The sequence below is a fragment of the Neophocaena asiaeorientalis genome, unplaced genomic scaffold, assembly GCF_003031525.2.
Source record: "Neophocaena asiaeorientalis asiaeorientalis breed wild unplaced genomic scaffold, Neophocaena_asiaeorientalis_V1.1 scaffold258, whole genome shotgun sequence".
NCBI lineage: Eukaryota > Metazoa > Chordata > Mammalia > Artiodactyla > Phocoenidae > Neophocaena > Neophocaena asiaeorientalis.
The window spans coordinates 5,188,142-5,214,588 of record NW_020172591.1 but is presented as its reverse complement, the minus strand read 5'-3'; the positions used below and the strand labels follow the sequence as shown (position 1 = coordinate 5,214,588).

The 26,447-nt window shown below is 37.4% G+C and overlaps 1 protein-coding gene across 1 annotated transcript in view; it reads right to left on the bottom strand.

Moving 5' to 3' along the window:
• PTH2R (parathyroid hormone 2 receptor) overlaps positions 1-26,447 on the bottom strand; it is a 102,934-nt gene that overhangs the window by 55,885 nt on the left and 20,602 nt on the right. Inside the window, exon 2 of the mRNA XM_024738377.1 lies at positions 16,852-16,954. Within this exon, the coding sequence (XP_024594145.1) occupies positions 16,852-16,954 (103 nt within the window). The remainder of the gene's footprint in view (positions 1-16,851; positions 16,955-26,447) is intronic.

The following is a 26,447-nucleotide window of genomic DNA, read 5'->3' as shown; positions in this document are numbered from 1 at the left end:
GCAATAAAGATATTTTAAAAAAGAAACATCAGAATTCATTGAGAACAATTTCTTTTTTATTAATTTTTATTGGAGTATAGTTGCTTTACAATGTTGTGTTAGTTTCTGCTGTACAGCAAAGTGAATCAGCTACACATATATGTATATCCCCTTTTTTTAGACTTCCTTTCCATTTAGGTCACCACAGAGCACTGAGTAGAGTTCCCTGTGCTGTACAGTAGGTTCTCATTAGTTATCTATCGGATAATATCGCTTATACATGGAATCTAGAAAAAGGGTACAAATGAACTTATTTGCAAAGCAGAAATAGAGACACAGATGTAGAGAACAAACGTATGGATACTAAGGGGGGAAGGGGGCGGGGTGGGATGAATCGGGAGATAAGAACAATTTCTGTTCGTAAAAGTCTATCATAGTTGTAGCTACATATTTTACCCTAGACTTTTTTTTAAATTGCTGTTAAAACATGTGACACATGAAACAGATTGAGCTTCACAGGTAAGCTCCAAGATTTGGGTTTGCCCTTTTACCAATTACTAGTAATTTCTTTGAGTCTCACACTCATCTTACACAAAATTCTCAGAAACTCTACTCTCCTTGAGATGAATCCAGAACCTTATTAATTCTCACAATGTCCACTGCCAAACCCCTGGTCCAAGCCACCACATCTCCAGACTGAATTACTGCAATGGCCCCCAATGGGTCTTCTTGATTCCATTCTTGCTCTCCTCTCATTTATTCTTCATACAATAGCCCCAAATCCTCCAAAGGCTTCCCATCTCACTCTGAGCAGAAGCCGAGTCTTTCCAAGGCCTAATGGCCCCTCAGGATCTTCTCTCTCCCCTGGCTTATTCCCCACTCACCCACCCCAACCCATACTCCTTATCCCCTTTCCTACTATAGTTTTCACCTGAGCTCTCATCACCTTCCACTATTAAGTGTTATTTATCATTTTCTTAAACCATAGGATTTAAGGAGCTTGAGGGTGAGGAATTTTGTTTGTTTTTTTTAGTTAATTTTTATTGGAATATAGCTGCTTTACAATGCTGTGACAGCTTCTACTGTACAGCAAAGTGAATCAGCTATACATATACATATATCCCCTCTTGTTTGGATTTCATTCCCATTTAGGTCACCACAGAGCACTGAGTAGAGTTCCCTGTGCTATATTGTAGGTTCTTATTAGTTACCTATTTTATACATAGTATCAATAGTGTATATATGTCAATCCCAATCTCCCAATTCATCCCACCCCCGCTTCCCCCTTGGTATCCATATGTTTGTTCTCTACGTCTGTGTCTCCATTTCTGCTTTGCAAATAAGATCATCTATATCATTTTTCTAGGTGCCACATATATGCATTAGTACATGATATTTTTTTTCTCTTTCTGGCTTACTTCACTCTGTATGACCGTCTCTAGGTCCATCCACATCTCTACAAATGGCCCAATTTCATTCCTTTTTATGGCTGAGTAATATCCCATTGTATATAATGTACCACATCTTCTCTATCCATTCCTTTGTTGATGGACATTTAGGTTGCTTCCTTGTCCTGGCTATTGTAAACAGTGCTGCAATGAACATTGTGGTACATGACTCTTTTTCAGTTATGGTATTCTCTCAGTATATGCCCAGGAGGGGGATTTCTGGGTCATATGGTAGTTCTATTTTCAGTTTTTTAAGGAACCTCCATACTGTTCTCCATAGTGGCTGTATCAATTTACATTCCCACCAACAGTACAAGAGGGTTCCCTTTTCTCCACACCCTCTCCAGCATTTGTTGTTTGTAGATTTTCTGATGATGCCCATTCTAACTGGTGTGAGGTGACACCTCATTGTAGTTTTGATTTGCATTTCTCTAATGATTAGTGATGTTGAGCATCTTTTCATGTGCCTCTTGGCCATCTGTATGTCTTCTTTGGAGAAATGTCTATTTAGGTCTTCCGCCCATTTTTTGACTGGGTTGTTTGTTTTTTTGGTATTGAGCTACATGAACTATTTGTATATTTTGGAGATTAATCCTTTGTCAGTTGGTTCCTTTGCAAATATCTTCTCCTGCCTTGTTTCATGCGTTTGCCACTCTGTGTTTTTCAGGACTCGCTTCCATTAGTTGTGTATGAAACTTTCAAGAAGAGAGCCTATCAGCCATGTCATATTCCAACTTACCCAAAAGAGACTATTTTTCATGAGTGCTGTATTCATTTTCCATTGCTTCCATAACAAATTAGCACAAACTTAGCAGCTTCAAGTACCCCAAATTTATTATCTCACTCTTTCTGTAGGTCAGAAGTCCGGTGAGCTCAGCCAGACCTCTGCTTATAGATTCACAAGGCTGAATCAAGGGCTGGGCAGCACTGTGATGCTTTCTGAGGCTCTGGGGGAAAATCCATTTCCTTACTCATTCCAGTTGTTGGTAGAATTTACTTCCTTGTAGTGATAAGACTGAGGTTCCCATCCCCTTCCTTGCTGTCAGCTGAGGGCTATTCCCAACTTCTGAAAGCCACTTGCATTCCATGGCTCATGGCCCCCTTCCTCCATCTTCAAAGTCAGCAAGGGAGGTCAAGTCCTTCTTACATTTCAAGTCTCTCTTCCATTCTTTTTTTCCATTACTGACTATTCCGCCTTCCTCTTTCACTTTTAAGAACCCATGTGATTACATTAGTCCCGTCCAAATAATCCAGAATAATCTTCCTATTTTAAGGTCCACAACCTTAATTCCATCTGCAATGCCCTTTTGCCCTGTAATATAACATACACAGGCAGAACACCAGATATTAGGGTTTGGACATCTTTGAGGGGACATTATTCTGCTACCACAAGTACCATTACAGCTCTCTCAATTTTTTAGTTACCAATTACACTAACTGTAGCTGAGGATTTTTGTTATAGCTAACATTCGTTATGTCGAGTTGTTCAGTTTTGAATAGTCAGCATGACAGAACCTCATACAAACATCGATTTCTACAGAAAAGAATTCAGCATAAACCTGAAATTAACTTGCTAGTGTCCACCGTATCACATGGAAACAAGTACTTGATTTGCTTTGTGAATTGCTGAAGCAACAAGAAAAAGAAAATATCTTCCCTCACCACATTGTTCTCATAGAAGAGAATGTTTCTTGGAAACAGCCTCACTTTGCTCTCATAATAAAAGCCTGGGCTTTGCATATTGCAAGTAACCCGGGAACTCATTATGCTGGCTCCTGTTTCTGGTATACGGCTTCACCTGCTTCTTTCCACCATGACCTGCTTTTTGTGTGTTTATCTTCCTTCTTGTTTAAACAGAGTATAATGAATCAATCTCTTCCATAAACTTTGCACTAGATACTCTTCTACGTCTTGATAGCATTCCATATGGTTTCCCACCCATTCACTTTATCTTTAATAAGTCATGCATCCTTATTTATCTGGATCCAATCCTTTACCAGATACAGTATCTATGGTGCAATCTACATAAAATGGACCCAGACACATATTCCTGTGTTCTTGTAACTAGTTGTCCCTCTAAAATATATGCTGCAATGTCACGTGAGATTTTCTGACAAGAGTTGATCATGTGATGGACTAAGGTCTTCACAGAAGTCTAAAAGTCAATGGCCAGTTTATTCTATAATTATGTAGTTTTTAAACTGCAATAAAGAACACTGCTGATATTTTCCTTATGCTTTAAAGGAATCTTTTTTTTTCCCAAAAAGATACCAGTCCAAATATACATACAGTTCAATATCTAAGAAAACAACTCAATCAAAAATGGGCATAAGACTTAGACATTTCTCCAAAGAAGATATACAGATGGCCAATAGGCACAGGAAAAGATGCTCAATATCACTAATTATTGGAGAAATGCAAATCAAAACCACAATTAGTTATCACCTTACACCTATCAGAATGGCTATCAAAAAGTCTACAAATAATAAATGCTGGAGAGGGTGTGGAGAAAAGGGAATGTCCTACACTGCTGGTGGGAATGTAAATTGGTGCAACCACTATGGAGAACAGTATGGAGGTTCCTTAAAAAACTAAAAATAGAACTACCATATGATCCAGCAATCCCACTCCTGGATGCATGCACCCCAATGTTCATTGCAGCACTATTTACAATAGCCAAGACATGGAAGCAACCTAAATGTCCATCGACAGAGGAATGGATAAAGAAGATGTGGTATATATATACAATGTAATATTACTCAGCCATAAAAAAGAATAAAATAGGGGGGACCTTGAAGATGGCGGAAGAGTAAGACGCGGAGATCGCCTTAAAAAAAAAAAGAATAAAATAATGCCATTTGCAGCAACATGGATGGACCTAGAGATTATCATACTAAGTGAAGTAAGTCTGACAGAGAAAGACAAGTATCATATGATATCCCTTATATGTGGAATCTAAAAAGATGATACAAATGAACTTATTTACAAAACAGAAATAGACCCACAGAAATAGAAAACAAGCTTATTGGTTACCAAAGGGGCTTATTGGTTACCAAAGGGGATAGTGAGGTGGGGGTGGGAGATAAATTCGGAGTTTAGGATTAACATATACATACTACTATATATAAAATAGGTAAACAACAAGGACCTATTGTAGAGCACAGGAAACTATACTCAATATCTTGTAATAACCTATAATGGAAACAACATATATAACATAGATATATATATAAAACTGAATCACTTTGCTGTATACTTGAAACTAACACAACATTGTAAGTTAACTCTACTTCAATTTTAAGAAGTTTTTTTAAAATAAAATAGAATAGCATGTCCTTTAAAAAAAAAAAAGATACCATCCCACACACAGACATATTTCAAAATTCAGAAAACCAACACTCTCCCAGGAAAATGTTTCTGTAGATTATAATCATCTCTCTGGTGGCTCTTTGACAAAGAGAATAGTCAATATTCACAAAAGGTTGAAAAGATTGTGAAAGCCATGCCCTCATACAGCTAACATAGAGATCTTAAATAACATCTCTTTGATCATCATTTCACATTCTATGCGAGTACATACTTTCATTACTTAGCAAGAAACTAATAAATTGCCTAATGAGTCACCAAACTCCCTTTATAAATTAACACCATTAATTATACTCCCTGTAATCTTCTGTGTGTGCCAGGACAAACTGATCATTAGTGAAACTTGTCAAACCATGATATTTACACAGAGCAATCTAAAATTTGGAAAATATAACTTTGACTGTTTTCGGTTCTACAGTTACCCATAACATAATACAACCATACAATTGTGAAATAAAACTGAGATCATTAATATTTGAGGTTTTGTTCTTAAATACCTAAATAGTTGTATAACGAGGTATTTGCATTTATGTTTTCTTTTCCTTCTTTCATAGACAAGAAGAAAAATTATATTTTATTTTTATTATAAAATTTTCTTCAGAAATAAAACAGAGGATATTACATACCCACAATCTAGGATTTACAGTTGGTAATATTTTACCATATTTATTTCACCTAAATGAATGCTATGGTATTTTAAAGTAAGTTGCAGGCAGCATAACAGCTCACTCCTAAATATTCTGATATGCATCTCTCAATTTTAGGAGAATTTTAAAATGAAAACTTCTTAAATTAACTAGTGAATTCAAAATGTCATTTATCTTTTCACACTTGTAAAGTGAAGAAATGCTAAGTCAATTTACATATATAGACATTTTTCATTGAAAGGGAGACCAAAGTTCGACCAGATTTAATTCTATCCTATTGTATGGAGAAAGATCTCAAAGAAAGTGGCTTTTCTCTTTTAATATTTATTCATCTACACATTTCACATGAGTTGCACCATCACAAATTTTAGATGTTACATACGTTTACATCCAGATCTTTTACTCTTTTTAACTCTTGTGGTGTGTGACTGATTCCCAGTTGCTTGTCTTTTCTGACCCTATTCCCTCTGCCAGGAATGTCTTTTTACTTCCTCCTGTACACATCTAAATCCTACTCCTTTAATTTCAAGATTGCTCCTCCAGAAAGCTTTCTCTGATTCTTCCCTGATGAATTAGGATGCTTTTTCAGTGGTTCCATAGTTGTGATACCTCTGTTGTTACACTTACACACCATCTGAAAGGTGTCTACTTCCCTTATTAGATCATCATTTCCATGGGGTAAGGACAGACTTTGATTCATTTTTTCCAGTGCTTACTACAGAAGCACCACACTGTAGGCACATAATATCTTTGTTGAACTGTTAAAGGGACAATAAAGATGATAATGTTGGACTAGATAGTCTCTAAGATAGCTTCCAGCTCAAAATTTCATGAGACTTCATAGAAAATAGTTCATTTAGCCCTCCTAGATAACAATCTTTATAAATGCCTTCATGACAGTGTTGCTCTTTGTTAGTAGACTACATGTTTGAGATATCAGGGTCAGTGTTCTTTAAAGGTAACGTAAGTGATTCCCCTTCCTAACATTATTAGTCTAGCCATTCAGAGAACTCTTTCCTAGTATAAGACACCTACAAAGGCTGAATTAATATAAAAACCTTCTTTGTTAAAACATGGCTTAGCTGGCTACAAATTAAAGGAATAAATCTGAGACCAGAAATTATTCCGTAGGATCAGTAGGCACTGCATTTGGGGCTTACATTAGAGGCCTCTACTGACTTATTGGCTAAGAGCTTGGATTTTGATTGTATTCTGGTAACAAAAGATGAGTCTGAGACCTGATGAAGTGGGAAACTGGACTGGAAACTCCTGTATAACTCCAGGATCCCCAAAATATGAACCCCTTAGTGAGTGAACAAGAAACAAAAGTATCTTTCAGAAAGAGATTGGCTTGTTTCACTCCTGGCTGCATTTAGAGTTGGACTAGGAAACAATGGAAAAAACAATTCTTCTCTGACAATTTCTAACCACAAGCTCACATTCATGTGTGGTCTAATATGTGGTCTTAGTTTAAACTGGAAATAGATCAACAGTTCCACTAGGCACCTTGCAGAAAACAGAAATTTTGGAAGAGTACCTCATTACATGAGTACCTTATAAGTTCTTTATCATAAGTCATTAGACACACAAGGAAATAAGCCCCCATGTGTGGTAGTCAGTATTGACAAGCAAAGTCTGTCGTTCTTTTAATATCAAATGCAGAATATAAAATATGTCTAAGAAGGAAAAAGAAAAGAGATTAAAATGATATTTAAGATAAAGAAACTATCAAAATTAAATAGGAAGATCCCAAAAAACTGAAAAATAGAATAATCAAAATTAGCTTAATGGATGGATCAAAGAGCCATTAGACAAAGCTGAACAAAGAGTTGGTGAACTGGAAAATATATTTGCAGAAATTAACAAAACAGCAGTAGAAAAACAAAGAAAAGGAAATCATATAAGACGTAAAGATACAAAGGGTAATGTGAGAAGTTCCCATACTTGTCTACTTAAAGTTCCAGAAACAGAGAATAGGAGAATAGGGGAGAGCAAATTTTCGAAGACAAAATAGCAAAACATTCCCATCACTGAAAAAAGACACAGAACCTTAGACTCCAGAAATCAAATGAACTCATACCTAAATACAGAATGAAACTGCAGAACATCAAAGTCAAAGAGAAACTCTTAAAAGGAGCCAATGAGAAAAACAAATCACCAACGAAGACTGAGAACTGATTTGTCAACAACAACAATGGAAGCCAGGGTAGAAAAGTAAAACAATATCCTTAGGAGCTAAAAGTAAACAATTCTCATCCAAGGATCATAAATCCAGAAAAACTATCTCTGAAGATTGAGACCGAAATAAATACCTTTTCAGACAAACAAAAACTGAGAGAATTCACTATAAGTAGATTCCAATGTAAAGAAATCCTTTAAAAAGATGTATTTCGGGAACACCTTCAAGATGGCAGAAGAGTAAGATACAGAGATCACCTTCCTCCACACAAATACATCAGAAATACATCTACATGTGGAACAACCACTACAGAACACCTACTGAACACTGGCAGAAGACCTCAGACCTCCCAAAAGGCAAGAAACTCCCCACATACCTGGGTAGCGCAAAAGAAAAAAGAAAACACAGAGACAAAACAAGAGGGACAAGACCTGCACCAGTGTGAGGTCTGCACCAGTGTGAAGGAGGAAAGGTTTCCGCACACTAGGGAAGCCCCTTCGCGGGCAGAGACGGTGGGTGGCAGAGAGGGGAAGCTTCAGAGCCACGGAGGAGAGCACAGCAACAGGGGGGTGGAGGGCAAAGCAGAGAGATTCCCACACAGAGGATCGGTGCCCGGCACTCACCAGCCCAAGAGGCTCGTCTGCTCACCTGCCGGGACGGGTGGGGACTGGTAGCTGAGGCTTGGGCTTCGGAGGTCGGATCCCAGGGACAGGACAGGGGTTGGCTGCGTGAACACAGCCTGAAGGGGGCTAGTGCACCACAGCTAACCTGGAGGGAGTCCGGGAAAAAGTCCAGAGCTGCCTAAGAGACAAGAGACTTTTTCTTGCCTCTTTGTTTCCTGGTGCGCGAGGTGAGGGGATTAAGAGCGCCGCTTAAAGGAGCTCCAGAGACAAGCGCGAGTCGCAGCTATCAGCATGGACCCCAGAGACGGGCATGAGATGCTAAGGCTGCTGCTGAAGCCACCAAGAAGCCTGTGTGTGAGCACAGGTTACTCACCACACCGCCCCTCCCGGGAGCCTGTGCAGCCCGCCACTGCCAGGGTCCCATGATCCAGGGACACCCTCCCCGGGAGACCGCACGGTGCGCCTCAGGCTGGTGCAACGTCACACCGGCGTCTGCCGCTGCAGGCTCACCCCACATCCATATCCCTCCCTCCCCCCAGCCTGAGTGAGTCAGAGCTCCCGAATCAGCGGCTCCTTTAACCCCGTCCTATCTGAGCAAAAAACAGACACCCTCAGAAGATCTACATGCAGAGGTGGATCCAAATCGAAATCTGAACTCCGGGAGCTGTGCGAACAAAGAAGAGAAAGGGAAATCTCTCCCAGCAGCCTAAGGAGCAACGGATTAAATGTCCACAATCAACTTGATGTACCCTGCATCTGTGGAATACCTGAATAGACAACGAATCATCCCAAATTGAGGAGGTAGAATTTGGGAGCAAAGATATATTTTTTTTTCCCCTTTTTCTCTTTTTGTGAGTGTATATGTGTATGCTTCTGTGTGTGATTTTGCCTGTATAGCTTTGCTTTTACCATCTGTCCTAGGATTCTGTCTGTCCATTTTTTTTTCTTTACTTAAAAAAATTTTTTTCTTAATAATTATTGTTTATTTTTATTTTAATAACATTATTTTATTTTACTTTATGTTATCTTCTTCTTTCTTTATTTCTTTTATTTCTCCCTTTTATTCTGAGCCGCATGGAGGACAGGCTCTTGGTGCTCGAGCCAGGCATCAGGGCTGTACCACTGAGATGGGAGAGCCAAGTTTCGGACAATGGTCCACAAGAGACCTCCCAGCTCCACGTAATATCAAATGGCGAAAATCTCCCAAAGATCTCCATCTTAACGCCAAGACCCAGCTCCACTCAACGACCAGCAAGCGACACTGCAGGATACCCTATGCCAAGCAACTAGCAAGATAGGAACACAACTGCATCCATTAGCACAGAGGCTGCCTAAAATCATAATAAGGCAACAGACACCCCAAAACACACCACCAGACGTAGACCTGCCCACCAGAAAGACAAGATCCAGCCTCATCCACCAGAACACAGGCACTAGTCCCCTCCACCAGGAAGCCTACACAACCCACTAAAACAACCTTAGCCACTGGGGACAGACACCAAAAACAACGGAAACTACGAACCTGCAGCCTGCAAATAGGAGACCCCAAACACAGAAAGTTAAGAACAATGAGAACACAGAGAACACACAGCAAATGAAGGAGAAATGCAAAAACCCACCAGACCTAACAAATGAAGAGCAAATATGCAGTTTTCCAAAAAAAGAAATCCGAATAATGAGAGTAAAGATGAACCAAAATCTTGGAAATAGAAGGGAGAAAATACAAGAAACATTTAACAAGGACCTAGAAGAACTAAAGAGCAAGCAAAGAGTGATGAACAACACAATAAATGAAATTAAAAATTCTCTAGAAGGGATCAATAGCAGAATAACTGAGGCAGAAGAACGGATAAGTGACCTGGAAGATAAAATAGTGGAAATAACTACTGCCGAGCAGAATAAAGATAAGAGAATGAAAAGAATAGAGGACAGTCTCGGAGACCTCTGGGACAACATTAAATGCACCAACATTCAAATTATAGGGGTCCAAAAGAAGAAGAGAAAAAGAAAGGGACTGAGAAAATATTTGAAGAGATTATAGTTGAAAACTTCCCTAATATGGGAAAAAGAATAGTTAATCAAGTCCAGGAAGCACAGAGAGTCCAATACAGGATAAATCCAAGGAGAAACATGCCACGACACATATTAATCAAACTATCAAAAATTAAATACAAACAAAACATATTAAAAGCAGCAAGGGAAAAACAACAAATAATGCATAAGGGAATCCCCATAAGGATAACAGCTGATCTTTCAGCAGAAATTCTGCAAGCCAGAAGGGAGTGGCAGGAAATATTTACAGTGATGAAGGAGAAAAACCTACAACCAAGATGACTCTACCCAGCAAGGATCTCATTCAGATTTGATGGAGAAATTAAAACCTTTACAGACAAGCAAAAGCTAACAGAATTCACCACCACCAAACTAGCTTTACAACAAATGCTAAAGGAACTTCTCTAGGCAGGAAACACAGAGAAGGAAAAGACCTACAATAATAAACCCAAAACAATTAAGAAAATGGTAATAGGAACATACATATCAATAATTACCTTAAATGTAAATGGATTAAATGCTCCGACCAAAAGACATAGACTGGTTGAACGGATACAAAAACAAGACCCATATATATGCTGTCTATGAGAGACCCACTTCAGACCTAGGGACACATACAGACTGAAAGTGAGGGGATGGAAAAAGATATTCCATGCAAATGGAAATCAAAAGAAAGCTGGAGTAGCAATTCTCATATCAGACAAAATAGACTTTAAAACAAGACTATTACAAAAGACAAGGACACTACATAATGATCAAGGGATCAATCCAAGAAGAAGATATAAAAATTGTAAATATTTATGCACCCAACATAGGAGCACCTCAATATATAGGCAAATACTACCAGCCATAAAAGGGAAAATTGACAGTAACACGATCATAGTAGGGGACTTGAACACCCCACTTTCACCAATGGACACATCATCCAAAATGAAAATAAATAAGGAAACATAAGCTTTAAATGATACATTAAACAACATGGACTTAATTGATATTTATAGGACATTCCATCCAAAAACAACAGAATACACATTCTTCTCAAGTGCTCATGGAACATTCTCCAGGATAGATCATATCTTGGGTCACAAATCAAGCCTTGGTAAATTTAAGAAAATTGAAATCGTATCAAGTGTCTTTTCCAACCACAAAGCTATGAGACTAGATAGCAATTACAGGAAAAAATCTGTAAGAAATACAAACACATGGAGGCTAAACAATACATCATATGATCACCTCAATAGATGCAGAGAAAGCTTTGGACAAAATTCAACACCCATTTATGATAAAAATCCTGCAGAAAGTAGGCATAGAGGGAACTTTCCTCAACATAATAAAGGCCATATATGACAAACCCACAGCCAACATCGTCCTCAATGATGAAAATCTGAAACCATTTCCACTATGATCAGGAACAAGACAAGGTTGCCCACTCTCACCATTATTATTCAACATAGTTTTGGAAGTTTTAGCCACAGCAATCAGAGAAGAAAAAGAAATAAAAGGAATCCAAATTGGAAAAGGAGTAAAGCTCTCACTGTTTGGAGATGACATGATACTATACATAGAGAATGCTAAAGATGTTACGAGAAAACTACTAGAGCTAATCAATGAATTGGGTAAAGTAGCAGGATACAAAATTAGTGCACAGAAATCTCTTGCATTACTATACACTAATTATGAAAAATCTGAAAGTGATATCAAGAAAACACTCCCATTTACCACTGCAACAAAAACAATAAAATAGGAATAAACCTACCTAAGGAGACTAAAGACCTGTTTTCAGAAAATTATAAGACACTGATGAAAGAAATTAAAGATGATACAAATAGATAGAGAGATATATTATGTTCTTGGATTGGAAGAATCAACATTGTGAAAATGACTATACTACCCAAAGCAATCTACAGATTCAATGTAATCCCTACCAACTACCACTGGCGTTTTTCACAGAAATGAAAACAAAAAAAAATTCACAATTTGTTTAGAAACAAAAAAGACACCGAATATCCAAAGCAATCTTGAGAAAGAAAAACGGAGCTGGAGGAATCAGGCTCCCTGATTTCAGACTATACTACAAAGCTACAGTAATCAAGACAGTATGGCACTGGCACAGAAACAGAAATATAGATCAACGGAACAGGACAGATAGCCCAGAGAGAAACACACACATATGGTCACCTTACCTTTAATAAAGGAGGCAAGAATATACAGTGGAGAAAAGACAGCCTCTTCAATAAGTGATGCTGGGAAAACTGGACAGCTACATGTAAAAGAATGAAACTAGAACACTCCCTAACACCATACACAAAAATAAACTCAAAATGGATTAAAGACCTAAATGTAAGGCCAGACACCAACAAACTCTTAGAGGAAAACACAGGCAGAATGCTCTATGATATAAATCACAGCAAGATCCTTTCTGACGCACCTCCTAGAGAAATGGACTAAAAACAAAAATAAACAAACGGGACCTAATGAAACTTAAAACCTTTTGCACAGCAAAGGAAACCATAAACAAGACGAAAAGACAACCCTCAGAATGGGAGAAAATATTTGCAAATGAAGCAACTGACAAAGGATTAATCTCAAAAACATACAAGCAACTCATGCAGCTCAATATCAAAGAAACCAAACAACCCAATCCAAAAATGGGCTGAAGACCTAAACAGACATTTCTCCAAAGAAGATATACAGATTGCCAACAAACACATGAAAGAATGTGCAACATCATTAATCATTAGAGAAATGCAAATCAAAACTACAATGAGATATCATCTCACACTGGTCAGAATGGCCATCATCAGAAAATCTACAAACAATAAATGCTGGAGGGGGTGTGGAGAAAAGGGAACCCTCTTGTACTGTTGGTGGGAATGTAAATTGATACAGCCACTATGGAGAACAGTATGGAGGTTCCTTAAAAAACTAAAAATAGAACTACTGTACGACCCAGCAATCCCACTACTGGGCATATACCCTGAGAAAACTGTAATCCAAAAAGAGTCATGTACCACAATGTTCATTGCAGCTCTATTTACAATAGCCGGGACATGGAAGCAACCTAAGTGTCCATTGACAGATGAAAGGATAAAGGAGATGTGGCACATATATACAATGGAATATTACTCAGCCATACCAAGGAATGAAACTGAGTTATTTGTAGTGAGGTGGATGGACCTAGAGACTGTCATACTGAGTGAAGTAAGTCAGAAAGAGAAAAACAAAACCATATGTTAACATATATATATGGAATCTAAAAACAGAAAAAGAAAATTGTCAGAAGAACCTAGCGGCAAGACAGTAATAAAGATGCAGACCCCCGAGAGAATGGACTTGAGGATACGGGGAGGGGGAAGGGAATGCTGGGACAATGTGTGAGAGTGGCATGGACATATATACACTACACTACCAAACATAAAATAGATAGCTAGTGGGAAGCAGCCACATAGCACACGGAGATCAGCTCGGTGCTTTGTGACCACCTAGAGGGGTGGGATAGCGAGAGTGGGAGGGAGGAAGATGCAAGAGGGAAGAGATATGGAGACATATGTATATGTATAACTGATTCACTTTGTTATAAAGCAGAAGCTAACACACCCTTATAAAGCAATTGTACTCTAATAAAGATGTTAAAAAATAAATAAATAAAATACTATTAAAAAAGATGTATTTCAGGAAGAAGAAAAATTATAAAAACATACAATTAAGATAAAACTATATGATAGGGCTTCCCTGGTGGCGCAGTGGTTGAGAGTCCGCCTGCCGATGCAGGGGACACGGGTTCGTGCCCCGGTGTGGGAGGATCCCACATGCCGCGGAGCGGCTGGGCCCGTGAGCCATGGCCACTGAGCCTGCGCGTCCGGAGCCTGTTGCTCCGCAACGGGAGAGGCCACAACAGTGAGAGGCCCGCGTACCGCAAAAAAAAAAAAAACTATATGATAATAGCACATAATTTGTAAGCAAAGTATTTCAAAATGTTTTCATTATTTGAGAGAGGGAAGTTATTGATAACATTAAACTTTCTTAAATATACATGAAAAAATTCTAGGTTAATCACTAAAGAATTAAATATAACATATATCTTCCAAACTAGTAGGGGGAGGGAGGATAAAATAAGGAAAGAAGTTCCAATCAATTCAAAAGAAGCCAACAGAAGGTGGAAGCAGGGAGTAGAAGGGACACACAGGAAGAGCTGGTGAAATTTAAAGCCCAAATAAGATGGTAAAATTAAATTCAAATACTGTATATTCATTATCATAATTAATGTAACTGGCTAAACTCTTCAGTTAATAGACAAAGCCTAACAGAATAAATAACAAGAAGTCCACCTGTGTCTCCTTTATAAAAGATACTCCCCAAACATAAGTAAACAGAAAAGTTTAACAGAAGAATGGGAAAAGATAAGGAATTGCTGTTTAATGGATTTAGTGTCAATTTTGCAAAATGAAAATTTTCTGGCGATTGGTTTGCACAACAATGTGAATACACTTAACACTACTGAACTGTACATCTAAAAACATTTAGTATGATTAATTTAATATTTTGTGCATTGTATCATAATTAAAGATTTTTTAAGGATGGGAAGAGATATGCAAGGCAAATACCAAAGAAGAAAGAACTAATGTTGTTTATTAAATATTATTATTTTAATATAATAATTTTATATTATATATTAGTTAATATTTTTTAACAGCTTTATTGGAGTATAATTGCTTTACAATTGTGTGTTAGTTTCTGCTTTATAAGAAATTGAATCAATAATGACTAATGAAATAATGATCACTTTTGTCCATTATATGTAGAGTGAAACTAATTCTTGCCCAAATGGTCTCAATACACTGTATGTGTTTACATAAAAAATAAAGAAATTGAATCAGCTATACACATACATATATCCCCATATCCCCTCCCTCTTGCGTCTCCCTCCCACCCTCCCTATCTCACCCCTCTAGGTGGACACAAAGCACCGAGCTGATCTCCCTGTGCTATGCAGCTGCTTCCCACTAGCTATCTATTTTACATTTGGTAGTATATATAGGCCCATGCCCCTCTCTCCCTTTCCCCCAGCTTACCTTTCCCCCCCCCGTGCCCTCAAGTCCATTCTCAACGTCTGCGTCTTTATTCCTGTCCTGCCACTAGGTCCTTCATTTCTCTAATGATTAGTGATGTTGAGCATTCTTTCATGTGTTTGTTGGCAATCTGTATATCTTCTTTGGAGAAATGTCTATTCAGGTCTTCTGCCCATTTTTGGATTGGGATGTTTATTAGTTAATATTTAAAACAAAAGTAAACTAGAAATAAAGAAGTCTGCTTCATATCAATGGAATGTTTGATTTACTAGGAAGTATAACATTTTTAAACTTGTATATACTCAATATCATATTTTCAAAATATATGAAGCAAGAAAATTCATCCTCAGAGTGGGATGTTTTAAGATATATATATATCAGGAAAGAATAGGTCAAATAGATGAAAAATCATAGACACAGAATACATGAACCACACATCCAATAAGCTTAACCTAGTGGACACTATAAAACACTGTACTCAGAAACTGGACAGTACACAGTCTCTTAAAGACCATATAGGATATTTATCAAAACTGACCCCAATATAAGACATTAAGTCTCAACACACTTTTAAAAATCAGTATCATGCAGACCACATTCTCTGATCATAACCAACTGAGAAATCAATCACAAATTTTTTTTAAAGCATAGCTTTAAGGACATTATCTACTTCATTCAGATTGTTGGGAATTTAAAGAGTTCAGTAAGTAGCACCTCCCTCTTTTTAAAAAATGTCTTTGAATATATTCAACTATCAAGGCATTTCACTATATAAAACATTATAATCTTCCCACTACTCCAATTCAATAAATGACTTTACTCAGTGGCTCCATTTAGGACTGTGAGTGACCATCAGACCCCAAGGAACACAAGCCACAGGTCCCTGTGCAGCTGCAACGGTAGAGGCACACAAGAGTACCAACACTACCACAAGCTCATCTGCAGCTTTGTAGTTTTGTTTTTGTAGTTTCCCACTTGAACTTGGAACTAACTGAGAATTACATAAGGAATCAGGCTGATGAAGATAAAATAATCATTTTATTAAGCAGAAAGTTTTTTGGAGAACATGTTCTATGAACATGGTCTAGAACATGGTCTATCAACGGGCTTGCTTATTGGCTCCTTTGAATTTTACATACTACCTAAAACTGCAGGTGATACCCACAAGTACAGAGCCTGCTCCTCCAAGCTTACTGCACAGTCAAGGGCAAAACAATATGCATGCTCTCTGCAGACAGACAGATCCCAAAGACAGGTCTGAGGGAGACGCTGATGTGCACGTGCCCGGTCATTCTCAAACTCACAAACCAGGCAAGTCACTCATCCACAGGGAGCGAAGAGCTGGTAGGTTAAAGAGATGAAAAGAGCGTTATTCTGCTACACAGCTCTCCACATGGAAACATGGAATGATTGATGAGGAATTCCCTAATACTCACTAAGGAGGAAATTTGCATTTTTTGTGAAGACCAGTGTTCTCAGCATCTTTACCTCCTTCCTGGAGCTGGGCTGTGATGTTGAGTTCACACTGCACTTTAGCTTTCAGCACAAGGACAATCTGCTCTTCTATAGTAACGGTGCCATCAGAATCCAGCTGTAGGCATGAACAAAATACAAACAGAGAAAAACATGCCTGTTACTTTTTTTTAAAGCCACGATACAATCTTTCATTATTTCACCTTCTAATATAATTAAAAATTAGTTTTGATGTGAAGCTATCTGAAATAGTTCTTTATCTGAATCAAAATTCAAAAATCCATCAATGTATAAGATTTTAGAATAATCATACTTTTACCCTGATTAGCCTAAAGAAAAAAAATCCCCTTTGTTAAAAGTTAAAAAACTCCAGAAATTTTTAATTTAATTAGGTAAGTCTAATAGATATAATATAATCAAAAAAAATAATAAACATTGAAAATTTCCTGAAATGTTACAAAGACCAATATTTATTAATCCTCTTACAATATGTCAGTTATGGCACATAGAAAGGAGAAATGTACTAGAAGACTATGCTTAGCTCTACTGAAAATTTACCAATGAAACAAATCATTCCATGTTTTGGGGCTTTGGTTTACTCATCTATGAAATAAGAGGGTTACACCAAATGGTCTCTAGTTAACTTTTTGCTATTGAGATATTATTGACAGATAACATAAGTGAGTTTAAGGTGTACTATGTAATGACCTGATACATTTATATATTGTGAAATGACTACCACAATAAAGTTAGTTAACACCTCCTTCCCCACATAATTACCTTTTGTGTGTGTGTGTGTGATGATAATATTTTAGATCTACTCTCTTAACTTTCAAGTATATAATAAAGTACTGTTAATTATAGTTACCATGTTATACACTAAATCCCCAGAACTTAGTCATCCTATAGCTAGAAGTCTGAATGCTTTGACCAACGTCTCCCTATTTCCCCCACCTCCCAGACCCTGGCAGCCACCACTCTACTCTCTTATTTCTATGAGTTCAGCCTTTTTAGGTTCCAAACAAGTGAGAACATACAGTATTTGTCTTTCTCTGTCTGACTTATTTCACTTAGCCTAATGTGCTCAAAGTCAATCCATGTTGCACAAAAGGCAGGATTTCCTTCTTCTTTACAGATGAATAATATTCCTCTGTGTGTGTGTGTGTGTGTGAGTGTGTGTGTGTGTGTCACATTTTCTTTATCCATTCATCCATCCATGGACACTTAGGTTGTTTCCATGTCTTGGCAATTGTAAACAATGCTGCAATAAACAAGAGGGTACAGATATCTAAACTCTGAGATAGTGATTTCATTTCCTTTGGATATTATCCAGAAGTGAGGTTGCTGGATAATATGGTAGTTGTATTTTTAATTTTTGGGGAAACTCCATACTTTTTTCCAGAGTGGCTGTACCAATTTACATTCCCACCAACAGTGCACAAGGGTTCCCTTTTCTTCACATCCTTGCCAACACCTGTTGTCTCGTCTTTTTGATGATAGTTATTCTAACAAATATGAGGTGATATCTCACTGTGGTTTTGAGTTACACTTTCCTGATGATTAGTGATGTATCTATTGACCATCTGTATGTCTTCCTTGGAAAAATATCTATCCAAGTCCTTTTCCCATTTTTTAATTGGATTGTTAATTTTTGCTGTTGAGTTGTATGAGTTCCTTATATATTTTGGATATTAACCCTTTATTAGATAGATGGTTTGCAAATATTTTCTCCCATTCCACAGGTTGCCTTCTAATTTTGCTGATTGTCTCTTTTGATGTGCAGACGCTTTTTAGATTGAGGTAGTCTCAATTGTTTATTTTTGCTTTTGTTGCTTGTGTTTTTGGTGTCATATCCAAAAAAATCATTGCCAAGACCAATGTCAAGAAGCTTTTCCCCTGTTTTCTTTGGGTGGGTTTACAGTTTTGAGACTTACATTTAAGTCTTCAATCCATTTTGAGTTAATTTTTGTGAGTGGTATAAAATAGGGGTCCAATTTCATTCATTTGTATGTGACTACCCAGTTTTCCTAAAACCATTTATTGAAGAGACTGTCCTTTCTCCAGTAGGTATTCATGGCTCTCTTGTGAAAGATTAGTTGACCATGTATGCATGAGTTTATTTCTGGGCTCCTGATTCTTTTCCATTAGTCTATGTGTGTTTTTATGCCAGAACTGTGCAGTTTTGATTACTATAGTTTTGTAATAAAGTTTGAAATCAGGAATTGTGATGCTTCTAGCTTTGCTCTTCTTTCTCCGGATTGCTTTGGCTCTTCAGAGACTTTTGTGATTTCACATGAATTTAAAGATTATTTGTTCTATTTCTGTAAAAAAAATGTCATTGTAATTTTTATAAGGATTTCACTGAATCTCTAGATGGCGTTTTGTAGTATGGACATTTTAACTATATTAATTTTTCTGATCCATGGACATGGGATATCTTCCCCTTAATTTCTGTTTTCTTCAGTTTATTTCATCAATGTCTTGGAATTTTCAGTGTACAGATATTTACCCATTTTGGTTAAATTTATTCATTATCTTTTATTCTACTGTAAGTGGAACTGTTTTCCTTATTTCTTTTTCAGAAGTTTGCTGTTAGCGCATACAAACACAACTGATTTTTGTATGTTGATTTTGTATTCTGAAACTTTACTGAACTCATTTATTAGTTTTGATAGCATCTTTAGGGTTCTCTAAATACATGATCATAGCATGTTCCATTAGAGACAATTTTACTTCTTCCTTTCTGAGTTAGATGCCTTTTATTTCTTTTTCTTAACTAATTGCTCTGGCTAGGACTTCCAGTACTATGTTGAATAGGAATGGTGAGAGTGGGCACTTTTGTCTTGTTCCTGTTAGAGGGAAAACTTTCAACACTTCATCACTGCATATGATGTTAGCTATGGTTTGTCTTTTTTGCATTAATACTGTGACTCTATAATGGTAAAATGCATCAACATATCCATTATCCATTTAATCAATATTTGTTAAATACTTTTTAATGTGAAAAATAATATGCTTAATATTTTATAGTAAAGATTTTCATTTTCAATTATTTTTATGTAGTACATTTTCTCCAAATAAAACACCTCATGAGAAAACCTCGTGTGTGTGTGTGTGTGTGTGTAAAATAACAGAACTTCCCTGGCTGAAATCTAGGAAAAGGCAACTGCAGAATCACACTGTCTCACTAATCTGTACCTTCCTTTATACCTGAACTTGCTCTGAAAAACCACAGGGCTTTTTAAAGCATTGTCAGAAAAAATCACTATCAATAGGAATAGAAAGATGTATAACAACGTTTTATAGGACTCCAACACAATGCTTCTTTCTACTGGGTATCTTTCACTAGATACCGTCATACATTTTCCCACCCTGGAGCATGTTTCTAACATATAACACATGAATAATAAATGTTTGTTGGATGAATTCACCTAGATTTGGTTTTAACACTACTAGCATTAAAAAGAAATTCTATTATTGGAAAACTTCAATTTCAAAGAAATATCTTTTAAATATGATAAAACATTCATAAGCATGTGTTCAAAGTATGGTGCTTGGACCACCTGAATCTGATGCCTATGTAAAATGTAGATTCTTAGGCTGCACATCCACCCAGTGAATCAGAACTTTTTTCTGGAGGTAGAGACTGGTAATTTTCATGTTTCACAGGAACCCCTGATTCTTATACTTACTTTAATGGGTTTGAGAACAAACATATTTGAAGGTACAAGTTGATGATGAAGATCACGCTATTAGTCAAGGTTCATTCAGAGGAGCAGAACTATTAAGAGATTGAAATAGATTATAGATAAAAAGATGGAGGTAGAAATAGAAATAAAGCTAGAAATAGAATAAAGTATGTGTTACAGAGATTTGACCTATACAGTTGTGGGAGCTGGTTTAACAGTCTCCAGAAGGCTAATATTTTTGTCTGATGCTGAAGCTAGAAATCTGTAGGTCAGGAGTCAAAAAGAGAAGATGAGTGTAAAGAGAAGGAGAGTGAAAACAAGCTGGAACCATCAGCATGAGCTAGAAACCATGAGGACACACTGGAATCCATGTGAATTCTTGGTGCCTCCAACCTTCATGATGGGGGTGCCCAGCAGAAGAAGCCGGCACTCTCATCATGGACCTAAATACATACTTGGCCAAGGAATCAGGTAAGTTAAAGGAGGACCCAGGGAAAGATGACATAGCTGCAGGCCTGGCTGCTATCCCTCTCCCATGAGATCAGCCAGCAGACAAGCAACAATGTCCATGAGATACAGAAGTGCCTGCTTTGACTATCTGAGTGTAAAAAACAAAATAGCTGCTGCTTCACCTTTGCCCTCAAACACTCATGAAAAAATGTCTCTTGTGGCTCATCTTAGCCAAAAATATGAAGGGAAGGGAATTCTGGGTAATACAGTTAAACATAGCCAAGTTGACATTACAAAGCCACCGAAATCCACATCTGTCAACTTGGCACCCATATACAGCTCTTTAAACCACACAATTTCCAGAAAACTCAATAACAAAGTCATGCTTCCATCTAACATGGTACAATTCATTTGGTACCAAGAGTGATTCCAGAGGGACAGAATTTTAAGGAGGGAAAAATCTGTATTTGTCATCTATAGCTGTGTAACAAATTAACCCAAAACTGTGAGGCATAAAACACCAAACATTGTTTATCTCACAGTTTAGGAGAGGATTAGCTGGGTGCTTCTAGCTTAGAGTCTCTTATGAGGTTTCAGTCAAGAATTTACCTATAGATGCTGTTAACTAAAGACTTGACTAGGACTGAAGGATCCACTTCCAAGATGGCACACTCACATGGCTATTGTCAGGGGGCCTCAGTTCCTCAGTAGCTGATGCTTCTCTCCATTTGAGTGCTTGAGTGTCTACAACATGACAACTGGCTTCCTACAGAGTAAGTGATTCTAGAGAGAAAGAAAGGAGAAAGCTTCGATGCCTTTTATGATCCAGTCTCAGATATCACTTACAGTCAGTCCCATCAGATTCTACTGGTTAAAAGCAAGTCACCAACTTTCATTCCAGGGGAGAGGAATTAATCTCTACCTCTTAAAGAAAGGTATCAAAATATCTATAAATATATTTTTTCTTTCTTTAAAAAAAATTTTTATTGAGGTAATATAAAAATTTTTATTGAGATAATATTGGTTTATAACATTATATGTTTCATGTGTACAACATTATATTTCTAATTCTGTATATCCTACAATGTGTTCACCACCAAAAATTTACTTTTCATCTGTCACCATACAGTTGATCCCTTTTTTTTTTTTGGCTGTATTGGGTCTTCGTTGCTGCACATGGGCTTTCTCTCTAGTTGTGGTGAGTGAGGGCTACTCTTTGTTGTGGTGCACGGGCTTCTCATTGTGGTTGCTTCTCTTGTTGCAGAGCATGGGCTCTAGGCATGTTGGCTTCAGTAGTTGCGGCACATGGGCTCAGTAGTTGTGGCACGCAGGCGCTGAGTTGCGTGAGTTTCAGTAGTTGCGGCATGCGGGCTCAGTAGTTGTGGTGCACAGGCTCTGGGGTGTGCAGGCTTCAGTAGTTGTGCATGCACAGGCTCAGTAGTTGTGGCACGCAGGCGCTGAGTTGCGTGAGTTTCAGTAGTTGCGGCATGCGGGCTCAGTAGTTGTGGTGCACAGGCTCTGGGGTGTGCAGGCTTCAGTAGTTGTGCATGCACAGGCTCAGTAGTTGTGGCTCACGGGCTCTAGAGCACAGGCTCAGTAGTTGTGGTTCATGGGCTTAGTTGCTCCACGGCATGTGGGATCTTCCTGGGCCAGGGATTGAACATGTGTTCCCTGCATTGGCAGGCAGATTCTTGAACACTGCACCACCAGGGAAGTCTCCAGTTGATCCCCTTTATCCATTTTGCCCTCTCCCTGCCACTTCCCCTTGATAACCATTACTCTGTTCTTTGTAGCCATGTATTTGTTTTTGTTTGGTTTGATTTGTTCTTTTTTTCTTTTTATTTTCCACATATGAGCAAAATCAAAAGGTATTTATCTTTCTCTGACTTATTTCATTTAGCATAATGCCCTCAAGATCTGTGATGTCACAAATGGCAAGATATTTTTAAACAATCACAATTTTCTGCAGGTGGTCATCTGTTTTCTAGAAAGAGAATACTGAAAATTATGTTTTCTGTGGATTTGCTAACAATAATAGGGTCCAGAGCTTTGAATTTCTGTTTTCTGTTAGGGACTTAGAGATTCTTTAATCAAATATGATAATAAAACCTATCAATTTACCTAAATTGATAGCCTCTCAATGATACAATCCTTTGCCATCCCCAAATCTTTAATATCAGGCTGCAAATAAAATTATCCTCTAGATTTGTTCTTTAAGGAAAGTGGGAAAACAAATCTTTTAATGTTGTGCAATAAGACATTATGGACTGAACATTAGAAATAGAAAGATGTTTACACTACTAGCTATAGGAAGTACACTTAGAGATTATTGATCATTATGATTTTAAATGACATAAAATTATAGACTGGCAGGTTAAACTGAAATGAAGGATACAGAAAGAATATCTATCATAAGAACTAGTTTTAGCATCAAAAAATTGCCTTATTCCTGAAAATTATGAATTTATTATTTTCTAATGTATTTTAATACAAAGAGTAGATCAGTAAAAAGGTATGTAGTTTAAAGATTTCTGGATAGTAGTCATAGTTCAATGCCCATATTTATTTTAATGTGAAAGGAGAAAATAAAACTAATTTTGGGGATTGGAATACACACCATAATTTAGGTATCAGGCTAACACAATGCAGATTCTGAGTTAAAAGCAGCTACATTAAAAGTGAGCCATAAAAATCTCACTTATCAAAAAGGGAGAACAAAATGGAAAGAGACAAGCCAAGTGAATGGGCCAGGAGGAAAAACTGACTTCTTCCCATCTATTATCTAGAAACACTCAGGCACCATTCAAATTGGTTGGCTTTATTTTTATTTTATTTTAATTTTTTCTGGCTGTTTTTTCAGTTCAATAGTTACTTTATTTTACTTCAATCCCAGAGAACACTGGGTAATCTGTGACCAAGTTTCAGAACTATAAATTTGATTCAGAGAAATCTGACCTCAAATATTAAACATGAACATTTCAAATCACCCCTTGTACCATTTTTACCTGAACAAATTCATTTTTGTTTCCTTTTGTGCAGATGTAGCCTTTTTACTGGGATAACCTTTTCAGGCACGTAATCATCAAATAAACTACAGCTTCTAAAGATAATTTTGTTCTAAAAAATGTGGCCAGTTCAACCAGGAGCAAGTTTGATTAGCGTGTGCTAATTGATGACCTGTTAAATTGATTTTTAGTCATTTCAAATGAGAGTAAGAAAATGTTTCCTTTATATTGTTTTCTCTTCGGCCTTTGTTACAGAAACAAGTGTTCTTTACCATAGAGGGACATTAAAATCACAGTGTACTTAAAAGAGAAGAACAGTCTTCATATTCAATGACTATTACTCCAAAAGCAACAATTGCATCCAAAACAAAGTGGTACATTTAGAAAAACAGATGTTAGCAATTTTTCCTGGGCAAGTGATCATTTACAATTTGAAAGTAAATGTTAAATTTCAATCTGTCACATATTTGACGGCTAAAAGAAGCCGTAATTTGATCATGTATATTTTATTAAAAGTACGTAGCTATCCTTATATATATTAATTGTTACTGCCAGTACATGTGAATCTTCATAATTACAATATTCACATATGTTCCATTTTCAAACAACCATGAATCCATAAATTAGATGTAGTATACAAAAAGAAGCATTCTGGAATTTCTACTTCTGGCATTGATGGAGTATATGCATTTCCTTCTATTCCTCCCAATGAGTACAACTAAAAACTCTGGACATTATATATAAAATGAACATAAGATGAATCTGAAAAGTGGAGAGCAAAATATAGACCAGCTAAAGACCTCAGATCCTGAAGAACAATACTGTGGTAAATTCTCTGGGTTTTCTTTTTATCTCATATATTCCCAACTTGGAGTTGGAGAAAGTGGGCAACTCTGAAATATCAACAAGTGCTGGCCAAAAAAAACAAACAGACCTCAAGAAAACCCTGCTCTCTATAGCAAAGAAAGGAAAGGGGCAGCCTGACAAGACAGAAAACTTTTAGACAATAACAGCCTAATCCAAGCCAAACACCACAGAAAAACTGCAGTCCTACCCCAACCCATACCTACCAAGGCCAAGTGGAGAGCCTAGACTTCCATCCTTGCCAAGCTGTAAGGAGGGGTCCCTACACCCTCCCCAGAGTGGTTTCAGAGCAAAGTAGAGGGTCGGTACTCCTACCCACAGTGGTCTGTAACAAGGCCCTTCACATCCCTGGTATCAGTGGAGATTATATGGGGATCCTAGACTTTCACCCAGAGCTGGCAGTAACAAGATGCCCCTACATCCCCTGCACTGGGGTGGTGTCAGAGAAGACCTAGTGGAGAGTCAGTCTAGTAACAATGAGGCTACCCCACTGTGGTGTTGGTGAAGACCACATGGGGAGCAGAATTCACACCCCCACCCAGCAGTAACAAGGAACTCTCCAACTTGAGTGCAACAGATGCTGGCTGGGGAACCTCAACTTCTACCTCCACTGAGCGGTAACAAAGAGATGCCCCCATTTCCTCAGTTATAGTAATACCAGATAGTTGACTTCTGAGCAAACTACCAGAGACCAAGAGGGACATTATATAATAATAAAAGGGTCATTCCCCCAAGACATAGCTATCCTAAATGCGTATACATCAAAAAAGAGAAAAACATGTGAAGCAAAAACTGATAGAAGTGACAGAAGTAACAGACAATTCCACAATTATAGTTGGAAACTTCAATACTCCTCTCTCAACTGATAGAACTAGACAGAAGATCAACAAAGATACAACTCAACCAAGAGGATCTAATAAACGTTTATAGAACACTTCACTCGACAATGCAGAATACACATTCCTTCCAAGAGCTCACAGAATAGATACCAAAGTAGACCATATCCTGGGCCATAAAACAGATCTCAACAAGTTTAGAACTGAAATCATAAAGAATGTGATCTCAGCCCACAGTGGAATCAAACTAGAAATCAATAAGAGAAAAATACTAGGAAAATCTCCAAACATTGGAAACTAAACACACTTTTAAATAATCCTTGGGTCAAAAAGAAAGGCTTAAGGGAAATTTTTTTTAAATGCATTGAACTGAAAAGAAATGAAAATACAACATATCAAAATGTATAGGACACAGATAAAGCAATGCTGAGAGAAATTTATAGCACTAAATATCTATATTACAAAAGAAGAAAAGTCATATATCAACAACATAATCTCCCACCTCAAGAATAAAATAAAACCAAAGAAAATAAAAGGAAGGACACAATAAAGATAAAAACAGAAATCAGTGAAATTGAAACAGCAAAACAATATAGATTATCAATGGAACAAAGAGCTGGTTCTTTGAGAAGGCAATAAAGTTGATAAACTTCTAGCAAGCAGACAAAGAAAAAAAAGAGCAGATATATTAAATTATAGAAATGGAGAACAGATTAGCGGTTGCCAGGGGTTGACGAGGAGTGAGGAGTGGAAAGGAGGTGGGTGTG